Source organism: Lampetra fluviatilis, chromosome 28 (assembly GCF_964198595.1).
Source record: "Lampetra fluviatilis chromosome 28, kcLamFluv1.1, whole genome shotgun sequence".
NCBI classification, from domain to species: Eukaryota; Metazoa; Chordata; class Hyperoartia; order Petromyzontiformes; family Petromyzontidae; genus Lampetra; species Lampetra fluviatilis.
In genome coordinates this window covers 4,247,180-4,270,879 of record NC_136302.1, presented here as the reverse complement: position 1 = coordinate 4,270,879, position 23,700 = coordinate 4,247,180, and the positions used below count along the sequence as shown (strand labels likewise).

The following is a 23,700-nucleotide window of genomic DNA, read 5'->3' as shown; positions in this document are numbered from 1 at the left end:
GTAACAATCATCCCCCTGGCTCAGATGTTTTTTTTGTCATTTGTATTGTTTCTTCATAGAGATAGACGTGTGTGCCGCATTATCTTGAATGCAAAAATGGCGTATAACGTGCATACAATATGGTTCCAATCATAACTAATCAATCCTTTTCAGTCTTATTTTCACGATTCGTGAGTGTGCAAGCATCTCTCACAATGTATTAAACATCACATGCCTGATTAGCAGTCACTTAAGACAAGCTGAGCTGTGACATTGAGGACAATTTTCACATCATGCGTTACTTTAGAATAATTTACACCTTCAATGAGCCATACTCAAGCATCTTAGGAGTTGAATTGTCAAATAGTTAAAACAGTGGCGTCCTACATTAACATTTCAAACACACGACATGTATTATAAGATAAATAATAAATAATAGTAGTACATCTAACACACTACTTGAGTAAAGCGACACTAGTGATACCATAACATATGTATCACTACATATTTTTTAAACACATGTTTTGTTTTACTTCGGAGCTTCCATAAGATGGGAATTACTGTATTTTAGTGTGTTAAATTCTAGTTTTGTTAACAATGTACTTATCTCAAAGTCGCAGGTTAATTAACCATTGAGTATCGATACATCGTTGTATCACTCAATGTACATTTACACATACTGCTACGGCTTTCTGCTGTGATTTACCTCTGATAGTGTATAACACAGAGGTGCATTGGGATCCTTGGATGAAGTGTGCCTTACAAATGTAAATTATTATAACACAGACATGTCTAACATGCAGGAGTGTATTGTGCGTGAATCTATAAGTGATATATGTGTTGTTTTGTTTCAGAAAACTTCCCTCCCAACATTACCAGCGACGGGCAAATTTCTGCCAAGCTGAATCAAGTAGTTACAGTCAATATCAGCGCAGTGGACCCGAACAACGACGCCATTGTTATTACCATTTCAGGAAATTCCTCAGACCTCAACATCACAGGTGTGTGTGTGTGATTTATTTTGGAATTTTTGAGAAGTCAGTGGTTGGAATTCATACAATTGTTTCTCTATGTGATGATAATTTAATGTTTTCCATGCTAAATTGACATCTCGATGTAAAATTTTAGAAAGGTTCTTGTTATATTTTATTCCACATATCGTTCAACTTGGTGACAATTTTCGTACAAATTTGCTGGGTGGCAGAGCCCCCCGATGCCTCTGAAAGTGGCCAGGAACAAAAAGAGCTTGAGCAAGAACAGAGATGATGAATATTTAACTAGTTGAATTGTGGATATTTGGAGATTCAGAGACTCCAAGTCCGAAAATAGATTTTACCAGGTCAGAACTTGAGCTGACATTGGGCTTTGTTACGAGGTTTACCGGACCAATTTCGTCCTGGAAATATGCAATGCATATGCGGGACTCTCAGTTGCACTGGTTAATATTTTTTATTGTGTAATACATTCAGAAATATTTTTAGCAGTATTTAAAATACATCACTCTACTGTGTCTTTTTCACTTATAATGAGCACTCCCTATGTGGGACCCTACCTCACGTGTTGGTGTTACTTCAGTACTCTTCACCCCTCGAGGTTGCCCACCTTATTACCCCGCCTGACCATACGTTGTTCCTTCCCTTATTTTTTTTTTCAGTAAAATACTTCTGGTAAATTACTATTTTTCAAAATAAAAACTAGCCTAACAAAAAATTCTGCCAAAATATTATTTTCTGAACATTTATACAAACACAATCCATGAAGGTCATTCATCTGTGCTCATTGATTACTGCTGGTGGTGGGTTTCTGCAGCCGATGGGACTTTGACGTGGAGCCCCAGAAGCTCAGAGCCAGCATTTGGCGTGGTGAGTGCCAGCAACGGCAAGGCCTCTTCTTTGCTGCTGCTCAACCTCACTCTGTGCAACTGCAGCGCCCACTCCACGTGCCTCTACAACCAGACCACCCTGAGCATCACCGGCAGCGACGGATCCACTTTCCAGGTCAGTTGGGCAGTCATTCACTTGACCAATTCACTCGCAGCCAAAATTCGTGTTGGAAAGTTCAACACGAATTTTTTTTTAATGGGTCACTCTCCTTTCATTCCATGAATCAAAACAGTGTGATATTGCTTTGGCATTGGGGCAAAAGTGCAAATAACACAAACTCAAACACATATTTCAATAACATTGCCCTTATAATGGAAATAATATATTTCATGGATGACGTTTAGACGATGTCCCTCCTTCGTAGCTATGAATATATTTACAATATGTATTTCCTCTTCAGGGCAGTGTTATTGACGCATGTGTTGGCTTTCGTTAATCTATGTTAAATGACGAGATTGCTTTGTGAGTTTCTTCCCCACAAAATTAGGATGTGTTTTTTCACGTGAAAGTTGTATTTGTGGTTCAGTTTTCACGCTTAAAATAATATATATATATAAAGTTGGTCAAATATCTATATATTAAAATAGTTACTGAATGTGAATTCAAGTGCTCCCTTGGATGTTATTCTTAAGTAGTGGACACCTTGTGCTGGTGGAAAGTCTGTCTTTTAAAAATATATTTATAGTTATTAAATTTATTTTTGCTTTATTAATGAATTGCTCATTCAAAAGTTCAAGAATGTATTTAAATAGCCATGTATGTACAGCATAGTGCTGCATACAAATTTACCCAACATATATATTTTTTTATAATTCTTCAAATGTCGTACATTTTAATCTAGTACTTAGGGGTAAAATTACGTAATTTTGGTAAAAATAATATTTTATCTGGATGTGAAGTCAGAAAACAGCATTTCAGTTTATGTATTGGAAAACCCATACATTTACCACTTTCAGTGCGCTTGAATACCGTTTAATCATAATGCTTGGTCGGCGCTTAGGGGGGAGATGGCTTTAGTTTGCGTACATAACCCATGTCACGCTTAATTTATTTGCCATGTTGCTGTGATCGTCTGAAGGTTGCCGGCTGTCAATGTGATGACGGCTACGCGGGAGCATACTGCATGGACGACTACAATGCCTGTGTAGACAGCCCTTGTCATCCTGGAGTGAACTGCACAGATGATCGTGCACCCTCCCTAGGCTTTTCGTGTGGGCCCTGTCCCGTTGGGCTCACAGGCAACGGGAGCAAGTGTTACGGTGTGTACATATTTAATGCTTTAATTGTGTTAATTAATTCCTCATTCATTAGAAATAAGGTGCAGTACAGACAATTTTCACGCAATCAATGAATAATTTTTCTTACTCAATAAAAAAAATGCCATAAAAATCCACCATATAATATGAACAACTTTCTGCAGTGATAATGAATAATCATAACTTTTTATTGAAAAAGAATAAGCGGTTTTACCCTTCCTGGCAATAAGTGTTAAGATGTTCAAACACCAAGTAGAAACCTATTGCGTTCTCTGGTCTTGGTGAGACAAGGCCATGTCTCTGGTATATGGCAATTCGTTTCAAAGACAATGCATATATTATCAGAGCATGTTTGTTTGCATGTTTTGCCACAATCGTGTGTGGTTAATGCAGTCTTGACGCCTTTCAAAAGGTGTCTATTTGTTGATTGAACGTCTTAACACCTCCTGTGTTATTACACCTCCTGTGTTATTACAATAAATGGTAAAGTCACGTAGATAGGTTCTCTTTGAACCTATCAACGTGACTTTACCGAAATACCCAAAGAATATAAATTCCTGCAGTCACGAAAGCTTTAAGTCAAGACCTATTCTGTTTTTTCCATCATTTCAATCCTGGCAAAAAGGTCCCATAGGCATATATTTATTTTGCTTAACAAGTTTGCACACTTTCATTAGACTTAGTACTGTCACTTTCAGATATGTTGGATGTTGAGAAATGATAAAAAAACACCACAAATAGAACGTTGAATGCAACACATAGGGTATGCATATACAAAGGTGGTCAAGGTGCAGCACTCCGATTGCTTGTTCACTCCATTGCTGGCAGGAGAACCTCAACTGGAGTATATTGTTGACCTACTCTTCCATGCTATCCCAGATGTTGTGGAAGAGGTGCGAGTACCCACACTTTACCCCACGCGACTTTCCTCATGGACTAACTGTGCAGCACACATGTACACCTCTGGGTGGACCAAAGTGGGCGGATTTAAGAAAATTCCACCATTGTTTCAACTGCCGTTGCCGGAAGATGAGACCTGATAATGCTTAAACATTGTAAATCTGCTTAAAGTAGATTAACACATAGGATTTCGTGACCAATGTTATCCATAATAGAGGATTTTTTGGTTAGATCGCGTAAATATCAACGTGTCGTTAAACCCACCACCACCCGACACAGTCAATTAGTGAAGTTTGTCACCTAAACGAAACATGCCAATTAGTTACTGGTTCAGCACACCAATGTGTTGGAAACTAAACCCACAACATTTACGATCTGAGTACGATGTTTTGCCACTAATTAGAACCAGCCCCTCATCAGGTGACGACCAGAATTGTGGAGAAATCCTCCTCCTGTTTCGGTCTCAAAAACCGAGGGGTAAATGTGATGTCATAACCTGATTGTGTTATGCACCGTTGATGGATCGGCAGATGTGGACGAATGCCTGGAAGTACCCGCCAAATGCAATCAGACATGCTTGAACAACAATCATGGATATACATGCTCTTGCGACATTGGCTACATCAACACCACCATCGACAGCTCTATGTGCCAAGGTATCAATTACATTGTTACAATATATTGACAAAACGTAAATATTAGAAGGGGTAATGTCTTTTCGGTAGTTGAATGCGATTTGACAACCATTCTTTTTTTCCTATTTGAATATTAAGTTTAATACGTGATGTTAATTGAAAGATATCTGACGGTTAACTGTGATATTGTCATTTGAGTATTTTAAATAACCTATGATGTATGACATGAAATCAAACATATTTGCATCATATTCTTTGGGTCTTTCGGTAAAGTCATGTAGATAGGTTCATAGAAAATAACGAAAAACTACTACGTTTCGATCGCTACACAAGCGGACGACCGCTTGTGTTGCGATTGCCAGAATATTCCAGGGTCCTACAAGTGTAACTGTTTTCCTGGCTACAATGGGACAAACTGCGCAGGTAGTGAAAATGTGTCAACGAGCGTGTCACAGATGTGAAGCAGTAAACTTCCATACGGATTAATGGTACAATGAAAAACCAACGGATACAAGTTTAAATTCTGATAAAACAGGGGATAATCTCGAAAGGGTACCCAGATTATACTGTATGTATTTTGAACTTCTTTCGCACCATACGTAGCCAACTGTGCTTATCGGAGGTGCAGAGGGAAGGACAACAAACTAAACACAAATAGCAGTTCTAAAGAAGGTTTGTTAAACACATAGAATTGTGTATGCGTATAAAGTATTTTGTAATTGACAGAGCAAATGCAATTAAAGTCTGTTGCAATGCGGTGAATACACTGTAGGTATGACGTCATAGAATAAATGCACACCCTTGTAAAAATGCCACATACACTGTGCCGTGTCTTTTGTTTTTTCAGATATAAATGAATGTGCAACTCAAAACACATGCCATACCAATGCCACCTGTTCTAACAACGAGGGTTCCTACAACTGCATTTGTAAACAAGGCTTTACAGGAGATGGCAGAATGTGCAGTGACATCGATGAATGTTTGACAAATTGCACAGACCAATCTGCACAGTGCGTCAACACGATTGGATCTTACCTCTGCTCTTGTGCTAAAGGATACACCTCCATTGGGGATAACAACCCAGGTAACGATACATTAAAGTGGTATAACAGCAAAGGTGTTATTGATATATATCACGTCAAACACGTTATTGCTATATTACATTAACCACATGTTATAACCACTGTTTACATCCCACTGTATGGTATTCATTTTATGAATCCAAAAGTGATAAGATGGATTTGCACTTAAGACAGTTTGTGTCCACCTAGCCAAGGTGGACACATCCATCACCTAGACAGACGTTTATACCTATATGGCAAAACATATAAATGTTTAATTATCTTAGACATGTGATTGTAAATCATGAACCCAGAATTGCAGTGGTGGCATATGTAACCAGGTAATTTGCAAGCCAGTGTTAATGTGCTTTGGTAGTTGAATATCTCTGCATATTAATGAAGCATTCTAGTTAGAATTTTCGAGCTCTAGAATTTGGGCGGGCTACGGCCGCCTTATTCTCGCTCCTGTGGAGGGCTTCTCAGCGCTTTGCGCCTCGCCCATCACCCCCACTGGTGTCTGCTTCTTCCCCCCCAAATGTGTGCAGATACTACTGACTCTATTGTATGTAGAGTGTTGTGTAGGCATGTATATGGGGGTCCACGTTCTATAACTTCTTGATTCAGGCCTTCTGAAAGGCTCTTATAATTTAGCTGACGGACAAACGGAATGCTGGGCTTTTATAATAGATACAACTGGTCCAGGTCTATTGTTTTTGCATATCCATTGAGAGATATTAATATATGGGGTGACTGACAATTTATTAATGCAAAATGTTGTTCAAGCAACACTGGTGAGGGCAACTAACATCTTTGGTTTGCACTATCAGGAAGTGTTAACATTCAGTATGAGTGACTAAAGTGTATTCGGTTTAACACGTAGGCTTTCGCGACCAATATTATTCATAATAAAGGTTTTTGGGTTAGATCGCATAAGTATAAATGTGTCATCACCCTCCATTACCCGACAGCCAATTAGTACGGGATTTGTCACGTAAAGAAAACGCCAATTAGTTACTACTTCAGCCCACCGGTGTGTTGGAGAGTACATCCACAACATTTACAATTTGAGTACGACGTTTCGCTGGCAATTACATCCAGCATCATAGGGTGATTTTCCAGAATAGTGAAGCCATCCACCTGCTTCCGGTCTTAAATAGAGCAAGACGACGTCATCACTGAACCCTTCAAATGCATTCATTGTACTGTACATAGGACAACATAACCACATGGTTCCTATTCATTTTCAGTTAACTCCCCAAATACCTGTCCATCTGATTCACAAGTTTATGCTTAACTGTCAATCATGTAATGACTTCACTTGTTGTTGTATTTGACAAATGTCCCGTTTGTATACTAGTTCAATAATCACCTTGCTTGTATATTTATGTTTCTGTAACTTGATTGTACCTTGAACATACTCTTTGGTTCTTTCGGTAAAGTCACAGTAAAGTCACCTATGTGCAAAGGTGTTATTGGTGTATATCACGTCAAATGCGTTATTGGTATATTCCATGCCCACGAGTTACAACCACTGTTGACATCCCACTAAGTGGTATTCATGTTATCAAGCCAAGAGTGATAAAAATGGATTTGCACTTAAAAGTGTGTGCCCACCTAGCCAAGGCAGACACATCCACCATCCAGACAGATGTATATACCTATACGGCAATAAAAGATATAGTATATAAAACCACGATATTTCAGGCAGAGATATTTTGTTCTATGAAAAAGGACCATTGCCTAAAAACGTCGCCCATTATATATCTCTCCTTTTAAGGTATTGGTATTGACAAATGCGTTGAGGTTTATGTATTTGTCAATTGTCCTTGTTCATCTCTGCGAATGCGGCATCACCGAATTTTGATTAATCCACGTATGTTGGTGAACATTTACGATGACACTTTTTTAAATATTGGCTATATACCAGAGATCTCAACCGGGTACCCGATACCCGTACCCGGCCGGGTACGGGTAGCCGTTTGCGACCCTGGTGCGGCCGGGTACGGGTAGGCCATGAGTCACTGGTGAGTAACCGTTTGTCACTCATTTCGGGTAGGGTACGTGTACGGGTAGGGAACGGGTACCCGTACCCGGCGGTACGGGTACCCATTTGCGACCCTGGTGCGGCTGGGTACGGGTAAGGAATCAAAACCCGTTTGCGACCTCTGCTATATACCTAGACCAATTAAGACATGGCTTCAGCAGTGAATGAGCATTCCTAATCTTATTATTCATGTATTTGTCAAATTAACCTCAGTGACGTTATGTTATGGCCAGAACAATTATTACGACGATAGATAATCACACAATTGGCCAAAATTGGAATAATGCTGTCATATCTGGGGTAGAGAATGCAACTCTTCCTTCGCAGCACGTGACAGACATTAACATAAAGCAGTCAGGCGAGTTGACGATCCAGCACTCGCGGATTCACTCCAATCACTCGCTCGCTCACCGCTCGCTCACCGGCGATGGTTTACCGTTTCCGTCCACTTCAACCGAACTATTTCGTCTCATCCATGATATGCGTTTCGTGTATTTGACTGCTATACATTTCCACATGATAAGCCACTTCGTTGAACTATCATGTGTGGCCAGGTCACTTCTGAAAAAGAGCTACATCGGTCAGTGGGCCTTACCTGATTAAATAGAAATAGTTTCTATGTTCAACCACTACCACACTGCGGGTCAAACACATTTTTTAAATAACCTTTCTTTCTGCTTCTTCCCTTTCACTGCTTGACTTTCAAATTCCTTACAATCGACTCTTTTATAATAACCGTGCTCAATTAGTGAAACACGTAAACGCTTGTCTATTGCTCAACCCATTTAATAAACAAAAATGTATCTCATTCCTGCCTTGCTGAAATTATTTTATTTAAAATATATGCTGTAAACGATGTTGTACATTTATTGATTGTTTAATAATTGGCAATGTTTGGTCCTCACCAGGAAACGGAATCAATTGTGGGGACATTGATGAGTGTAAGGAAAATGGAACGATATGTGGACCTAATGCCACTTGCAGCAACAACTTAGGATCGTACAGTTGCAGTTGTGTTTCGGGATACGAAATGATGAATAACACATGCTTGGATATTAATGAGTGTGAAAGTATGCCTTGTCCTCAAAACGAAGAATGCTACAACATCCCTGGTACATACAAGTGCAACTGCAGCGATGGTTATAAGCGTAAGTGTTCTGAGTGTGTTGTGAACAATGTTTACTGACACATAGGCTGATGTTACAAATCCACACCTTTTTAGGTGGTATGAACATTTCAAAAGCGCGAGTCATATTATCCCAACTAAGATTTGATTTACACATTTTGGAAGAAAAGCCTGACTGAAACGCAATAATTAGATCTATAACTTCACTGTAATGTTTAACTCAGAAAACAGCTGACGTGTTTACGATATTCTAGAATTCACAATTGGGTTTACGAGGTTGAGCATGCGAGGGAACGACTACACGAGCTCATGATTTGATTTCAGGAGAAGCACAAGTTGTGGACTCTTTACTTGAAACGGACTTTTTTTCTGCTAAGTACAACTTAGAATGTAGACATTTTGAGCTTGAGATAATTGTATGAATCAACAGAGGAGCATGACCAAGAACGAAGATAACTCAAATTAATTAATGAGGTGGGAACAGTAGAGCCAATGCAGATGATCTAGCCGTGTGCCATCATCATTGAAATGGTTAATCAGAGTAATCCTCACCAATGAGGGCAATTATTTTGTCCACGTGACTGATAAACATTTTGTTCACTATATGTCTAACTGTTTTGCTTGTGTGTCATTTAACAGGCGATGGACAGGACTGTGTGCCTTTGAATTGCAGTCAGACTGCCTGTATCGCGGGATATTGTAAGAATGGGGGAACATGCTATAATACACCTTTCTGTAACGCCAGTTGCACGTGCCTAGCATCGTACGAGGGTATCGATTGCCAGTATGGAAAAACAACTGTCAACGCAAGCTTTAAAGCAGGTAATTTGCGTTGTACAAATATATCTCGTCGGGGTCCTACGATTCCTCAGGCTTAATTTGTTTAAACACTGAAATGCAATGATTTGAGATGTGACGTGTTCAATGGGTAACGCTTCCGAGTACTTAAATAATTCCAATCATTTAAGGCAAATGTTGAGATGTAAGTTTTCTTTGTGGGCTAATGTGGCTGTTGACCCGAGAACGTTAGCTATCGCGGCAAGTTCAGCTCGTAGCTTCCGCTATCAACGGACATGTGAGCCCTCCCTCCTAACTCTGCCACAACTCATTTGTTAACGCTACGAGCAAGAGTGAACACACGGGATAATTGCATTTTATTCTCTCACATGGAAGCAATGTAAACATTTATTTAATCAGTCGCATCTAACGTGTAATCTAATTTATATAGTGCCTTGACCAAGGCGCTTTACAGAAAATTAAGCACGGTACCTATGAAGATAGTGGTGGAAGACGAGGTGAATAAAATAGAATGGGTGAATCTGTGATGCGTGAAAGCGAAATTGATGACTGTGATGGATTGAATGAATGGGGAATGAGTGCAATATTATTGGTTTTAATATACATTGTGAAACCTTAATGCAATTTATTTTCCACAACGTCCCATGGAATGTAATCCATCAAATTGTATTCCGCACAGCAGGTGGAACGCAAAATTAATTAAATTGTTTCAATTAAATGCATTTTGCAACACTTATATTATTGTATTGTGATCCCTAAATTGGACGAGAGGATGTAATAGTTTTACATTGCCTGGACAATAGACTCCCTCTTAACGAGCACCCCAAACGACGGGACCTCCATAGAGCTCAATGTCTAGTGTATAGTAGTGTATAATGTAATGTATAGTAGTGTGGTGTTTAGTAGTGTATTGTTTAGTAGTGTAGAGTAGAACCCCTCTTAACGACCACCTCTGTTAACGATTAATCGCTTCACGACGGGCCTCCATAGAGCCAATTATGTAGTGTATAGTGTAGTGTATAGTAGTGTAATGTAATAGTAGTGCAGTGTATAATAGTGTAGTGCCTCCATAGAGCCCAATGTGTTCGCTTACCGACAAATGTTAACGATGGGCTGTTGTAGATACAGCAAATATTAATTGATACATCGTTCCACTGTATACACTCGTGACAGGACAGTAATACCTCGATGTATTTCCCCTCTCCCCCCCTTTTAACGTCGCTTCGCAAACTACGTCGTCACTTTATAATTATTAACACCACCGCCTGATTAGCGTCGCCCAAACCCCCCCACACGCTTACGTCGCGCTGACAGCGTCGCCCGCCCCTCTTGCTATCTGTCGCTCCTCGGCTTTCGCCCTCCCGCGGATCGCTTCGATTGACGTCGTTTCGATATTAGTCGCACCGACGTTGCACCGGGGTGTGACTGCACGCGTCAATGAACGAGTGCCCCCCCACCCACCATGCCCAACAGATCTCCACCCCTGGATATTGCGTGGCACCCCCCTTCCCCACCAACCACTACTCCAGCCCTTTTCCCCACTCCCGGGCACCTTTCCCCAAGCCCAACAACAAACACCGCCGTTCGCCACTTAAGTGTTGGTGGCGTCACCACGGGGGCTTTGCGCCACGTGAAGTGTCGAAGGCACGCTGGCAAGGAAGGTCGCGGTCACGGAATGGGTATCCCGTGGTGCTATGGGTTGACTGACTGAGATGACTGCGAAACCCACGTGCACCCTTCCATCCCCCCATCACGAACAATAGTCAAGTATGGTATATAAATATAACACTCATTTACGTTTTACAGGTACTCCAAAGTTGAAAGTCTTCATGGGACTTAACTACAACATTTCACCAACACCCACAGATCAAAATCAAATTAAGGAATTGGCCTCTGCCAAAGTAAGTGAATGGTGTATACAAGTTTAATTGCAAATGTTTCTGAAAAGTATTAATGTTACGTGTTTGTGTTCTGTGCGATAACTTAAATGTTTGAACAGCCTATGTGAGTCTATCGTTATAAATATTTGTTATCATCAGCCCTGATATCGTCACTACTGGATGGTCTTGCGATTCTGCGCACAGGCTAATTTCATTACGTCATCCTCCACTGTGGACATAGCCTCAGGCGTGTTTTTATTCCTTTGGCTGCCACTCCATAATTCGACCACCGGCCACCATTCCAGCAGCGCGTCCTGCCAAACAGTCAATATGCCAAACAGTCAATATGATGGTCTCTAACTTGCATATGTTGAATTCACGTTGTCCCTCTTTCTATCCGTCAGTTCTTAGCATGCAACTTACCATGCTTCTTTGAGAACTTTTGCGCTTTTTGTTCCATATTCTTTGGAAATGGCAATGTTTTTTTTATTACGTGACTTGAATATAATTATCTCGCTCGGTTACAAACAACAATTGTTGACTCAAAGGTAATGACGTGCCCTGGTAGTAATATTGTGAGTAGATATCTGAATAAACTGAAAACAAATGGTTGTTTATTTATCATGAACTCAGTTGTCTGTTCATTAATACCATGAAATATACAATTGAAGATTTGTGAAAGACATTGAACAATTTTGACATTGTAAAGTAGTGCACTTGTTTATTAATTTACATTTATCATTCATCGTTATGTTGCTTTTTTTCTACAGATTGTAAAGAAACTAGAAAAGCTGTTTTACTTCAACTACTTTTATAACAACAGCATTACAAATATCAGGTTGGTTTTGCAAACAAATATAAATCTCAGCCATCAAAGTTTTCCACATTTTAATACTGTACAATGTTAAGAAATAAAGAACATGTAATGTTTCATTTGCGTGACATTTGTACAGTTTATGTATTTTGTGGTGATTTTAGCAAATCATTGTCAAATATTTATCAGGTTATTTATTTAGCCTCACCGGAGTCTAATGACTTTATTTCAGGAGGGTCCTGCCAAGTTTTCGCAGTCGGAGCGATAATTGCTATGCACGTTCCAATCGAGTATTTTTTGGGTAATTTTTTCAAATGTGAACCGTGACACCGGTACACAATGGCCTACTCTTGCAAAGGCTGCCACGAGAATCTTAACATCCACTGTGAAGCAGATGGCGCATGTATACGTTTACGGGTAATACACCCGCAACCCACGGTATTAACCAGGGCGGCCACTAGATTGGAACTGTGAACTTCCAAAACAAGTGGCAAACATACTACCACAAGGCTATGTTGCCATCCTTCAGCGTTTAGTAGATCCGCCACTATAAATGAATGTTTACATTAATTTGTTCTCGAAATTTTGAGATATGCTCGGACTGATTAATTTATTACATCTATTTGACTAATCACTTGAATTTATACATGCAGTACTCTGTCAACGCATACATCTAAATTCGTGCTCATGATAACATTCACAAAGCTATTATTTAAAAGTGGAATTGACGGTGACGTGGCATAGCGTCGGCATATTCACCGCTTGTTGCAGAGGCTCATGGTTCGAATCTAGCGGCCTCCCTGGTTTATTACTGTCGGCGAAATAACCATGCTAATGCCATGCACCGTCTGCTTCACAGTGGATGTGAAATATCCCCCTGACATCATTCGTAAACGTAGGCCATCGTGTGCCAATGTCAGGGTCCCAAAGTCACTAAATTCGAAAATTACACCACAAACTACTCAATTGGAATTTATACGTAGCAATCACTGCTCCCTACCGCCTGTTTGGAGGTCAGGTGCTGCAGTCATATTGTTCCCACAAGGACACCTGCTATTGGGGTGGGGGGTGTCCTTTGAAATGTTTGAGATGAGATGTAAAGCCCTCTGAGACTGCTCTCCCCGCGTATAGGGTGCTCTATCGCACACAAATCACCGTCATCGTATTACTGTACTGTACTTCAAAAATAATGGGAACAACCTAAGGATGATGAGCGGTAGAAAGGTCAGCATAAGTCGGGAGTGAGATCGCTTCCTGGTCTGAAGAGAGATAGCTCATTCAACCACATATAAGAGAGCTGTTACATTTGAACTCCTTTGGCAGAAACAAGATGTACTGGGTCCTGGAGACTGGAGGGAGACGTGTTTGGAAATGTAGGTTTTATTTAGGAATGCTAGGGTCTCTAGAGGATATTTGTTTTAAAAATGGGAGTAACATCAGCAGTCTTGAGATTTTAGGGGAAAGTACTGAAAGAGACAGAGGAATTGACAAAAATGGTGATATAGGGGGCCAAATTAGGTGGACACTGAGGGATGAGTTTGGTGGGTAGGGAATCAAGGATGCAAATAACTTGTACGTTGAAGATGATTGTCGTTATATTATATTTTACTGAGTGATGTTATAGGTAGGGACAGGACAGACAATAGGAGAAGCAGAAGGATATTCCTTATTTTCTTGACTTTTTCAGAGAAAGAGGAGGTAATGTTTGTCATGCTTAGCAGCTGACAGGGCAGTGGAAAATCTGGGCATGGGGACACCGGTGGGAGTTTACAGCATTGAGAAGGGATTTAGAGTTTCCTGCACCATTTGTGATCAGAGCAGAAATGAAGTCTGATTTCAACCCCACTAGCTCTGACTGTTAAGATTTGTTTTGAGCCTTCCAACTGAAGGTAATTCATCTAAATCAAATTAATGCATTTAAGCATTTATTTTACGTATATTTGCTGATGATTTTGTTAACATTTGTGATTTTTTTTTACGTGTATTTCAGCCTCATGGATAATAACGTTTTTTTTGTGAAGACCTATGCTCAGTTTAACTACACAACGGAGAGTGCTGTGTATAACTATTATAAATACGATCTGAAGAAGGATATTGAGACACAATTCACCACCAACACGCGAGCAGTGGATTTCATGGTTCTCGTCAATTTAACAACGGAACAACGTAAGACTAGAATCATTCCTCAATATTACTGGCTTAATACTGTGTGAAAAATACTTGGTAATACAACATCTATCCCGCGTACACAGCACAATTTGGGTGAATGTGTGTAAGTCTATAAATGTGATTTTAGGGATTAAAAGCATTATTCAACAGTAAATTATGGATCTTGACTTAAAGCTTGCGTGACTTAAAGCTTTTTGGAGATTTTTTATTTACAGCACAAAATCTCAAGTAAATAAATGCATAATGCATTATTTACTAGTATACATTGTTTAAATTAGGGTTACAATTGTTCTCATAATTCAAATGTTTAAATTTACTCCTGACATTGGTTACATGGGAAGTAACACATTTTTAAGGCATCTATATCTCCAAGCTTCTCATGGTACAGTTGACAAATCCCTGTATTCCTCAAACTCAACAAATCATTTTAAGTTCTATTAACTTATTTTCAGATTTTAATATATGTGGTTCCTCAATATGGTTTGCACACATTCTTTTGCAGTAATATACACATGCACATAAAACTCCACTAAATTTTGTAAGAGTTTGCTCACGAATAGAATGCATGGCTTTTACATCCATTGAGTGGCACGCATAGATATTAATATACACGATTCGTACAGAATAACTGCACAGTAATTAATTCATAATGGTAATACAATAACTGTTAGTGAAATCAACGTGTTAATGTTCATAATCAAATTTTGGTGTAATTTCAGTTTCACTGGATGAATTAAAACAATACATAGACTGTTCCACAACTATGCCCAATTACGTACCGAAATGGATAGATGGTACAGGCTTTGTGTGCCAGTCCCCTTGCATCACCGAAATCTACTGCAAGAACGGGGGGAAATGTCAGCACACATCAAACGGGCCAGTGTGCGAGTAAGTGCTCCATTGCGGTCGCAAACCACCAAGCACTGTGTTTATGCCAACACTTTTTGATGGATTTCGCGCATTCTGTTTCAACATTTGTTGTGTGGAAGTCAGAATTGATCATAATCTGTGCATTATTGATTGTCTGTGTTAGCATACAATAATAATAGGAGTAATGATGAAATGCTCCCTGACAGATATAGGCAGCACAATATTGGAAAAAACATGTGTTTTTGTTAATCTGCACCTCCGATTAGCATGGTTGACTACGTACGGTGCGAAATAAGTTCAACATACATACATGCAAGTTGTGGCCAGGTATTTAATAATCGATGATTTTTTTTTTCTAGATGCAGCACGAATGGAATTTACCATTTCGATGGAGATCAATGTCAGCACCTCACTGTGACGTCTCCAGCCTTCTTTGGCATTTTGTTTGGTAGCCTTGGTGGAATGTTATTACTGGGAATAGGCATCTACGCATTCTGGAGATACAAGTCTGGGAGAACCTATTCGCTGTTTGGTAACAAGGGCAGGTATGTAATATATATCTTCATATACTTTAAGAAATATATATTTAAAAATATAATGCATTAAAGTTGGGCACCATCTCGACTTGTCTGTACCTGGGGCTTGTAACTCAAGTTATCGATTTAATGGAATTACTAGTTTAGTGTTTTTATAAAGAGGATAGTTTTTACATCTTGAAAATATTATTTGGCAATAATTGTTTTAGCAATAGTTGATTTGAACATTGTACCATGTTGTATTTATCTGGGGGGGATGGCGGGGGCATCATGGTTACCGCACTGCGTTATGAACCCAGTGGCAGTGATATCTGAAGCAGTTTTTGTCCCCACACCTTCACCAACCTGCACTAACCAACATGGTGAAGTATGGTTAAACACTTCCATGACAGACATGGCATAGGGAGGTCTTCATCCTGAAGTAGACGGACAGAGAATTGTACATTATTTCACGATCGTATTATTTATACACGGCTTAATACTGTATACAGCTCCTGGTGGATTCTGTTTGTGGGTTTGATTGTATACAACTCAGGAATTTACATCCCCATTTTTTAAAATCTCAATTACACATATTTAATTATGGCCAATTATGACTTTCAACAAAATTATTCGTTGAAGGCTTCAACAAATTAAACGGGCAATTTGTTCGTGACACTACGAAAAATGGAGATATACGAGATCGTCTACAGTCATATCTGCTACTTGTAAAACGGTGGCAGGGGTGGCCCAGTAGTAACGCCCGTGCCACGCAGCAGGAAGGACCTGGGTTCATTCACTTATTCGGGCGCCTTTCTTTGTGGGGTTTGTGTGTTCTCTCCCCCTGTTTCTGCCTGGGTTTCCTCTGACTTCTTCAGTTCGTTGTCAAAGCTAAAACACACCACACACAATGTCACTGGCGTTGGCAAAATAACCCAACTTAGCAGACTTGGTGTGGCTTTCTTGTTTAAAAGTGGAAAAAATGAACACAAATCCCCACTGTATCACGATGTGGTAAGGTGACATTCCTGTGCAGTCAGGCAAACAGTTACACGGTGAGAGAGAAAAACAAATCCATTACTGTATGTTTTCCGTTCTTAAAAAAAACATGACTTTGGCAAAGAGTTAAACAATCATACATTTTTCATAAACTAGCATCCACAGTCAATGAAGGCCACCCATTGCTTTCGCCGACCCACGTGGTTCCGCGATCCCAAAAATGGGTCTCACCCTTGCACGAGCAGATTTCAGTGCTCACTCTTTCCGTCGACGTTCTCGGCCATGGCTGACATTAACATCGCCAGCCTCCATCCTCTGGCCGTTGTCCCTTCTTAGCAATGTGTCCTGCCAAAGCTCACTTTACCTTTTTTTTACAATCGATACAATGTCTCCAATTTGTGTTTATTCCACTGATCATTGTGCTCCTTTTCCTATCTCTGAGCGTAACTCCCAAGTATGCTTCTTTGTGCACTCGTCAGATTATCGTTCTACATTTTCTTTGTTATTGACTGTCCTTCTGATCCATACATCATAGCCGGTAATATGCACGGATATATCTTCCGAGTGACATACGAAATAATGTTGCGTTGTAGGAGGTACACTGTAAAGAAGTGATACTGTAAAAAAAAATACTTTATTTTGTTCTTTAACTTGATGTTGATATGCAAACAAAAAAGTCGTTGCCATGCCATTTTCACATTTTTGTTGTTGTAAATAACACCTAACCATTCCTGATGAATAACCAGTGATAACCCTACCTTTCATTACTCTGACTCCTGAATCATCCCAGCCACATCTGGGTTGATCACGGATGTCTGCTTCAACTGATAATCCACACGTCTCATCACTGTTTCAAATTGGATACTGTGGTAACTTGCTATTGCTCGAAAAGCTTTTGGTTGGAAACAAGATTTCTTAATTGCTCTTTTGTATTGTACAGTTACCCTGGCAGTCATCAAGGAGGTGTGTCAGCCTATGACAATTACTCACGTAAGTAAATAATACCGATTTGTTGATGCATCGCGTAAACTAATACGTAGTATTTTTACTTTAAAGAAAAAGAAAAACGTATATTTTGAAATCGCAGTTTAACACGCTTTCGCGACCAATATTATCCATAATAGAGATGTTTGGGTTCGATCGTGTAAATATGCAATATCAATTAATAGAAATCTAAATTAAAAACTACAGTCTGTAATATATATTGATTATAATGTAATCTCTTGCTTGGTAACCAATGATAAATGTAACTTTAATGTCTAGCGGCATAACTCGAGTGTATGGAAACTGTGCAATTCTTTAATGGTTGTCAACATTTCCATTTAGAAGTTAACCGGTATTTATTGTACAAGAATAAATGGTATGATGAGTGTTCCTACGGGTGTTATTATCACCTATGACTGGTATGCAATGCATTTGCTTACATTCACTATTGCCATACGCATAGTGAGGGGCAACAAGGAAGGATGGTGTTTGCCCAAATCTCTAGACATGTTGTTGTTGCTTCATGGAATATTTGGGCTAAATATAACGCATAGGTTAGAAGAGGTTACATATTTTCATGAGAATTACCTCAGTGTAACTTAAAGCAGTATATCGTTCCGAATGATCGTTGTCTCGGTTTTGTTTGCAATCATTTAAAATGTGCCCTTTGCATCTTAAGACTTGACATAAACGTTTGTGTTTTATGTTAATAGCCAAAAAGTATCTCCAGAACTGATTCATCTACAGTGATCCCTCGTTTATCGCGGTTAATGGGGACCGGAACCCCTCGCGATAGGTGAAAATCCGCGAAGTAGGATTGGCCCCCTAGGAATTTCCGTATACAGTATGTGTGTGTGGGTACCAGAATGTTTAAAATATGTATATTTATACTTTATATATATTTTACTTAAATCTATTTAATTATAAAACCTTAATATTATACATTCACTCTCTCTCTCATACGATACGTATTATAGTGTTCTACACTCACCAATGACAGTAGTATCTTGAGACTTGACTCCAGTAATGACGACGACGACGATGACAATGACGATGACAATGACGACGATGACAGACCTGTGCAGTTCGATGAGTGTGATGATGAATGATGATGATGATGGTGTTACTGCACAGGTATAATGAGGCCTTTAAATCAGTTCGAAAAATCCGCGATGCACTGAGGCCGCGAAACTTGAACCGCGAAGTGGCGAGGGATTACTGTACTCCTTTAGCAAAACTTGAGGCTTACGAGCCTAAATATTCAACCAAATTTGCACTTCAGTAACTTTCTATGTTGGGTTCCTGCAGCCTTTTCACGTCTAATATTACTAAGCAATGTGCATGAATAGTAAGTGCCAAAGTACACAGGTACGTTTGAATGTAGCACAGAACAGGTATAAGAAGGAAACTTGACGCTAAGAGACGAGCACGCACACTTAGTAAACCCTTAGTAGTCGCAGGGATACGTTCCTAGAGAACGGCACTATTTTAAAATACGTGAATGATAATACTTTAAGCTGGACATACGGTTTGGGGGCGTGATATGCATTACGTTTAAACATAAACACATAAACTCTATATATTAATGACTACATATATTGCGTGATATTATTGTGTTATTTAACATACATTTAATAATGATGAATGTACACATATTTAAAAGTAAAAATATCAACGAATGAATAAATTAATAGTGCACTGTATTATTGAAATGCAGAGTGAGAGAGCCGGATGTGCAAATAAGGGGAAGGTTATCCCAGGTATCATAAGAAAAAGGTAACACAAACATAACTTCTTTCTTCCTTGACAGTGCATAGTTGTTGATAATAATTAATAAACAAAAACTCAGTAAAGGAATTGGTTGGGAGTCTCACATAGGGGACCCTCTATTAAAATAAATATTCTGACTCAATTGAACATTTCTGCATGAAGGATAGTATCACAATTGACAGGTGACAAAAGTTAGGTTTAACTACTTAACCGTTATTAAGTCTAAAGCTCTACTATCTCTCTGCACCGAATTAAGAAATAAATATGCATTCTGTGTGTATTCACAGGGGAAGGAGCGATTAAAGGAACACATGCAGCAGAAACAGAGGTTTATGGTGTAAAATCCGATTTGGCTTTCACTTCATGGCGCCCCGTAATTCATGACATCAACACCACCGAGGTAAGTGCAAATGCTTTAGCGCAAATCTTATTTAAAGGTGTCCAATATGAGTTGTTTTTTGTGGATTTTTTACGTACTTTATATAAACAGCGCAACTCTGTAACTCGTTCGTCGCTTATATTTGCAGGTATCGATTCAACGACCGTCGGTTTTAAAAGGGCGTTTTGATTCGGAACAAGCCTACCATGACCTGGAATAAGCGAACGAGTGAAGGAGACGGAAACAAAATGCCACTGACGTCCATGAAGCATCCGAGTTAATCTACACAACTTCTGCCTAATTGCTGCGGTTGCGTTGAAATTATAATGCTATAATTATACAAATATTTTTATTCCTAAATTTAAATGTTATATAAGTGATGGTATTGTTTTTGTAATTAATTCGATACTTTGAGAATCTAAGCTATATTATCTTAAATAAGTATTCTTTGGGTCTTTCGATAAAGTCACGGAGATAGGTTAAAAGAAAATAACAATCTTAAATAACAATTATCTTAATTAAGTATTATCATTTATGGGTTGACTGATTTGACGGTTTTGTGAAGTGCAATTTGAGATTTTAAAATACAAGCATAACTTCATGCATTACATTACTTATGTGCCTTTATGATGTATGTTTACATCCCTGTTTCCAAGCTTTGTTTATAATTCTGTTGGTTTATTTTTCCACCTTATTCGCATGAAAACGTCTGAATTTAATTGAAAACGCTCATTTTTAAAAATGTGTTGTGATAGCACTTTGAAATCTCATGCACTATATTTCAGATGTTTTTTCAGTTTGAAAACTTCAAACCAAATTCATGACAATGTATGGATTATTTTGCAACAGCAGAATTAGAAAACTTTGCTTAGAATGTCAGTGTGATCTTGAAAAATAGCATCCTATGTTAAATGAATGTAGCCCTTGAAAAAAATGCATATCTTTACAAGTATTTATATGTGGGAATACCTTATGTTTAAAGAGGTTGTTATCTGAATGTATTAACTCATATTTTATCGCATTTAATGAATGTACGTTGTATCCATATTTATGAAATATTGCCTACAAAGAACATGCCAGCGCTTGCAGACGCTATTGATTGCAACTCATGGAAGTATTGCTGGTTCATAATATTGCTTGTTACAGTTAAAATAACACGACATAACCTGCCACTGTTGAGCACAACCTCAGGAAAACTAAATAATAGAATGCACACAAGAGGATTAAATGATCAACATTAATTTACTTTATAGATTTCATGATTCTTAGTCAGGGGTATTTTAACGTTTGCAAAACAGACTACGATAAATAATTGCAGTAAATAGATGCAAATGTACACCAGACAAATCTGTGAAACAAACGAGAATGCTACGCAGGGAGCCGCTGACAAAATGGAAGACGACATTACTGTGTTGCATTTATTTGGGGGAGCAGTGGTGCATTGGTTAGCATACCGGCTATGAACCCAGCAACCTGAATTTGAATCTCAACCATTGCTAACATCGGTGGCAAGCGATATCTGGGCTGGTCATGGATCCTCCCCCCAGCCTTCACCAACCCAGCATGGTGAAGAATAACCAGCATAGTTAAGTGTATATCTAATAACTCCCATGACTCACTGCATGAGGAGGCCTTAATGGTGGGAAAAATTGATAAGGCCCAATCATATTGACATACATGTGAGAAGCCACTACCCTGGATAGGTAATAGCATCTGTTGAATCAAATTTAAATTACCTAGCAGAGAAAATGTGGATTGTAGCAGGTCTGCCTTCCACATTTTTATCACTGCAATACCGCTGTGCAGTCTCTTATGATCAAGCGTAATGCTGTTTTAATCGCAATAATATTTAAGAATAAAATGTGATTCAAATGAATTGTATGTTTTTTGTTAAACCTGCTTCAAATTAAATGTTAACCATCTATTTTCGTTTTTTTCACTGAGTGTTTTTTTCGGCATGGTCTACGACAATTCACTTCATGTGCTGGGAGATTTCTGCAGGAGTAAAAAGTCAGACGTGCCGAATAATTGGGAAAACGTACGCAAGGGTGCAATAAGATTTTCACTCTTAACTGCAAAAACCTGATCCATGCCATGGTTACATTTTGTTCCACTAGCATGCAGAATTTATGTCCATAAAATGCTGGAAGCGACACTACGTATCATAAAAATCACATTGGTCAATAACACTGTGGCCTTAAAAGGAAAATATAAAATAGGCACCTTTCTGGCATTGTCCCTTATTTTTTGTACCATAAAGGGTCATTGCCAAAAACATCATCTAGTTTAGGGGCCGTCCATAAATGACGTCACGCACCTAGGGGGGGGGGGTGGTCAGACATTTGTGACGAGGGGGGTAAAAAATCGGCCAAAATCAAATGACGTCATTTATGGACGGCTCCTAAAGCCACGGTGTTGTTGATGAGTGTGTTGCGTTTTTTTTGTATAAGCATGTTGTACATCACTGCACACACTGCAAATATTACGTGTGATAATTGCAGTGCGTGCTGACTAGACTGTGATCGTGACTGAAATATACTACGTTGCATTTATTAAAACAGTGATAGCAGTGGGGTTCGTTAGATATATATGGTGTTGTCATTATGGATTTTTTCCGGAATATTTTTAATATTATTTCCTGTGCAACGAATTGTACAGTGCTATTCCAAAGTTGTTGATGGAATTTGGTCAAATGACGTTATTCTAGATAGCCAAAAGTTGTGAAACCCGTAAAGCTGTGAAATAGAAAACCTTTCACACCGTGTTGGTAGAGGTATGCCGAAACTTTGTTTTTATTTGGATAATATAATGATAACTTTCTCTACAAGTACAATAAAAACGGCCAAGTGGCTCAACGGTAAGAGCAAGCAGCTTCCATCGTAGATCTTAATGAAATACTGTAGTATTAAAACTAATGATTATCACAGTCCCATTGTCTAGGGGTATGTCATATATATATATATTTTTATATCTATTAAAATACCGCATGTCCCAAAGCTCATATCTCACCAACAGGATATGAACTCAGAATCGAGTAATAATACATGGACTAACATTTGAAAAAACATTCCAGCACCCAAGTACAATAATTGAACGGCGTCAAAATAGAAACCAGCATATCAGAACAACATTTAGCCCCGACGCGTGTTGTACGAGCGCAACCATACAAAAGAAAAACAAAAGGCCCACCCGCCAGACGTGAATGCACACAAATTTAACCGAGGTCTGCCATCTCCTTATCTCTCTATGCGAAAATAGCTTCATTGTGCAAGCGATGCTTCAGTGTGTCACTAGTCGTTATCTCTATATGCTGCACGAGGACTACAGCCACCCCTATAGGGCTGCAGTGGGACCACTTGCCCTCCCTCCCCCACCCTGTGCTGATAGACGGCCGTCGCGCGCCACTCCAACTCGTAGTGCCCTCTCAATCGTTGCTCCCTGTGTCACGCGCGGAAATTATTTGGTCACACTCAGTGAAAACATCACGCAGCCTTCGCAGTGACACGACCGGCTCGCCTTGAAAATGGGACTTCCAAATCACGGATTAAATTAACCTCGTATGAATTGTACAATGGATGCGTGCACACTATTTTGGCCCGCTTTTGGGTAAGCGTGCAATTTGGCAACGCTACTATTCA

The 23,700-nt window shown here is 39.2% G+C and overlaps 1 protein-coding gene across 1 annotated transcript in view; it reads left to right on the top strand.

Annotated features, from left to right (window-relative positions):
- The window catches only part of MUC4 (mucin 4, cell surface associated), a 50,973-nt gene extending 29,005 nt beyond the window's left edge, over positions 1-21,968 (top strand). Inside the window, exons 17-31 of the mRNA XM_078869553.1 lie at positions 834-980; positions 1,789-1,976; positions 2,941-3,121; positions 4,549-4,674; positions 5,501-5,737; positions 8,667-8,906; positions 9,524-9,706; positions 11,489-11,583; positions 12,333-12,400; positions 14,367-14,542; positions 15,265-15,433; positions 15,775-15,960; positions 17,870-17,919; positions 19,971-20,083; positions 20,211-21,968. Coding sequence (XP_078725679.1) covers positions 834-980; positions 1,789-1,976; positions 2,941-3,121; positions 4,549-4,674; positions 5,501-5,737; positions 8,667-8,906; positions 9,524-9,706; positions 11,489-11,583; positions 12,333-12,400; positions 14,367-14,542; positions 15,265-15,433; positions 15,775-15,960; positions 17,870-17,919; positions 19,971-20,083; positions 20,211-20,282 — 2,231 coding nt within the window. The 3' untranslated portion in view covers positions 20,283-21,968. The remainder of the gene's footprint in view (positions 1-833; positions 981-1,788; positions 1,977-2,940; positions 3,122-4,548; positions 4,675-5,500; positions 5,738-8,666; positions 8,907-9,523; positions 9,707-11,488; positions 11,584-12,332; positions 12,401-14,366; positions 14,543-15,264; positions 15,434-15,774; positions 15,961-17,869; positions 17,920-19,970; positions 20,084-20,210) is intronic.
- Positions 21,969-23,700: the final 1,732 nt, after the last annotated feature.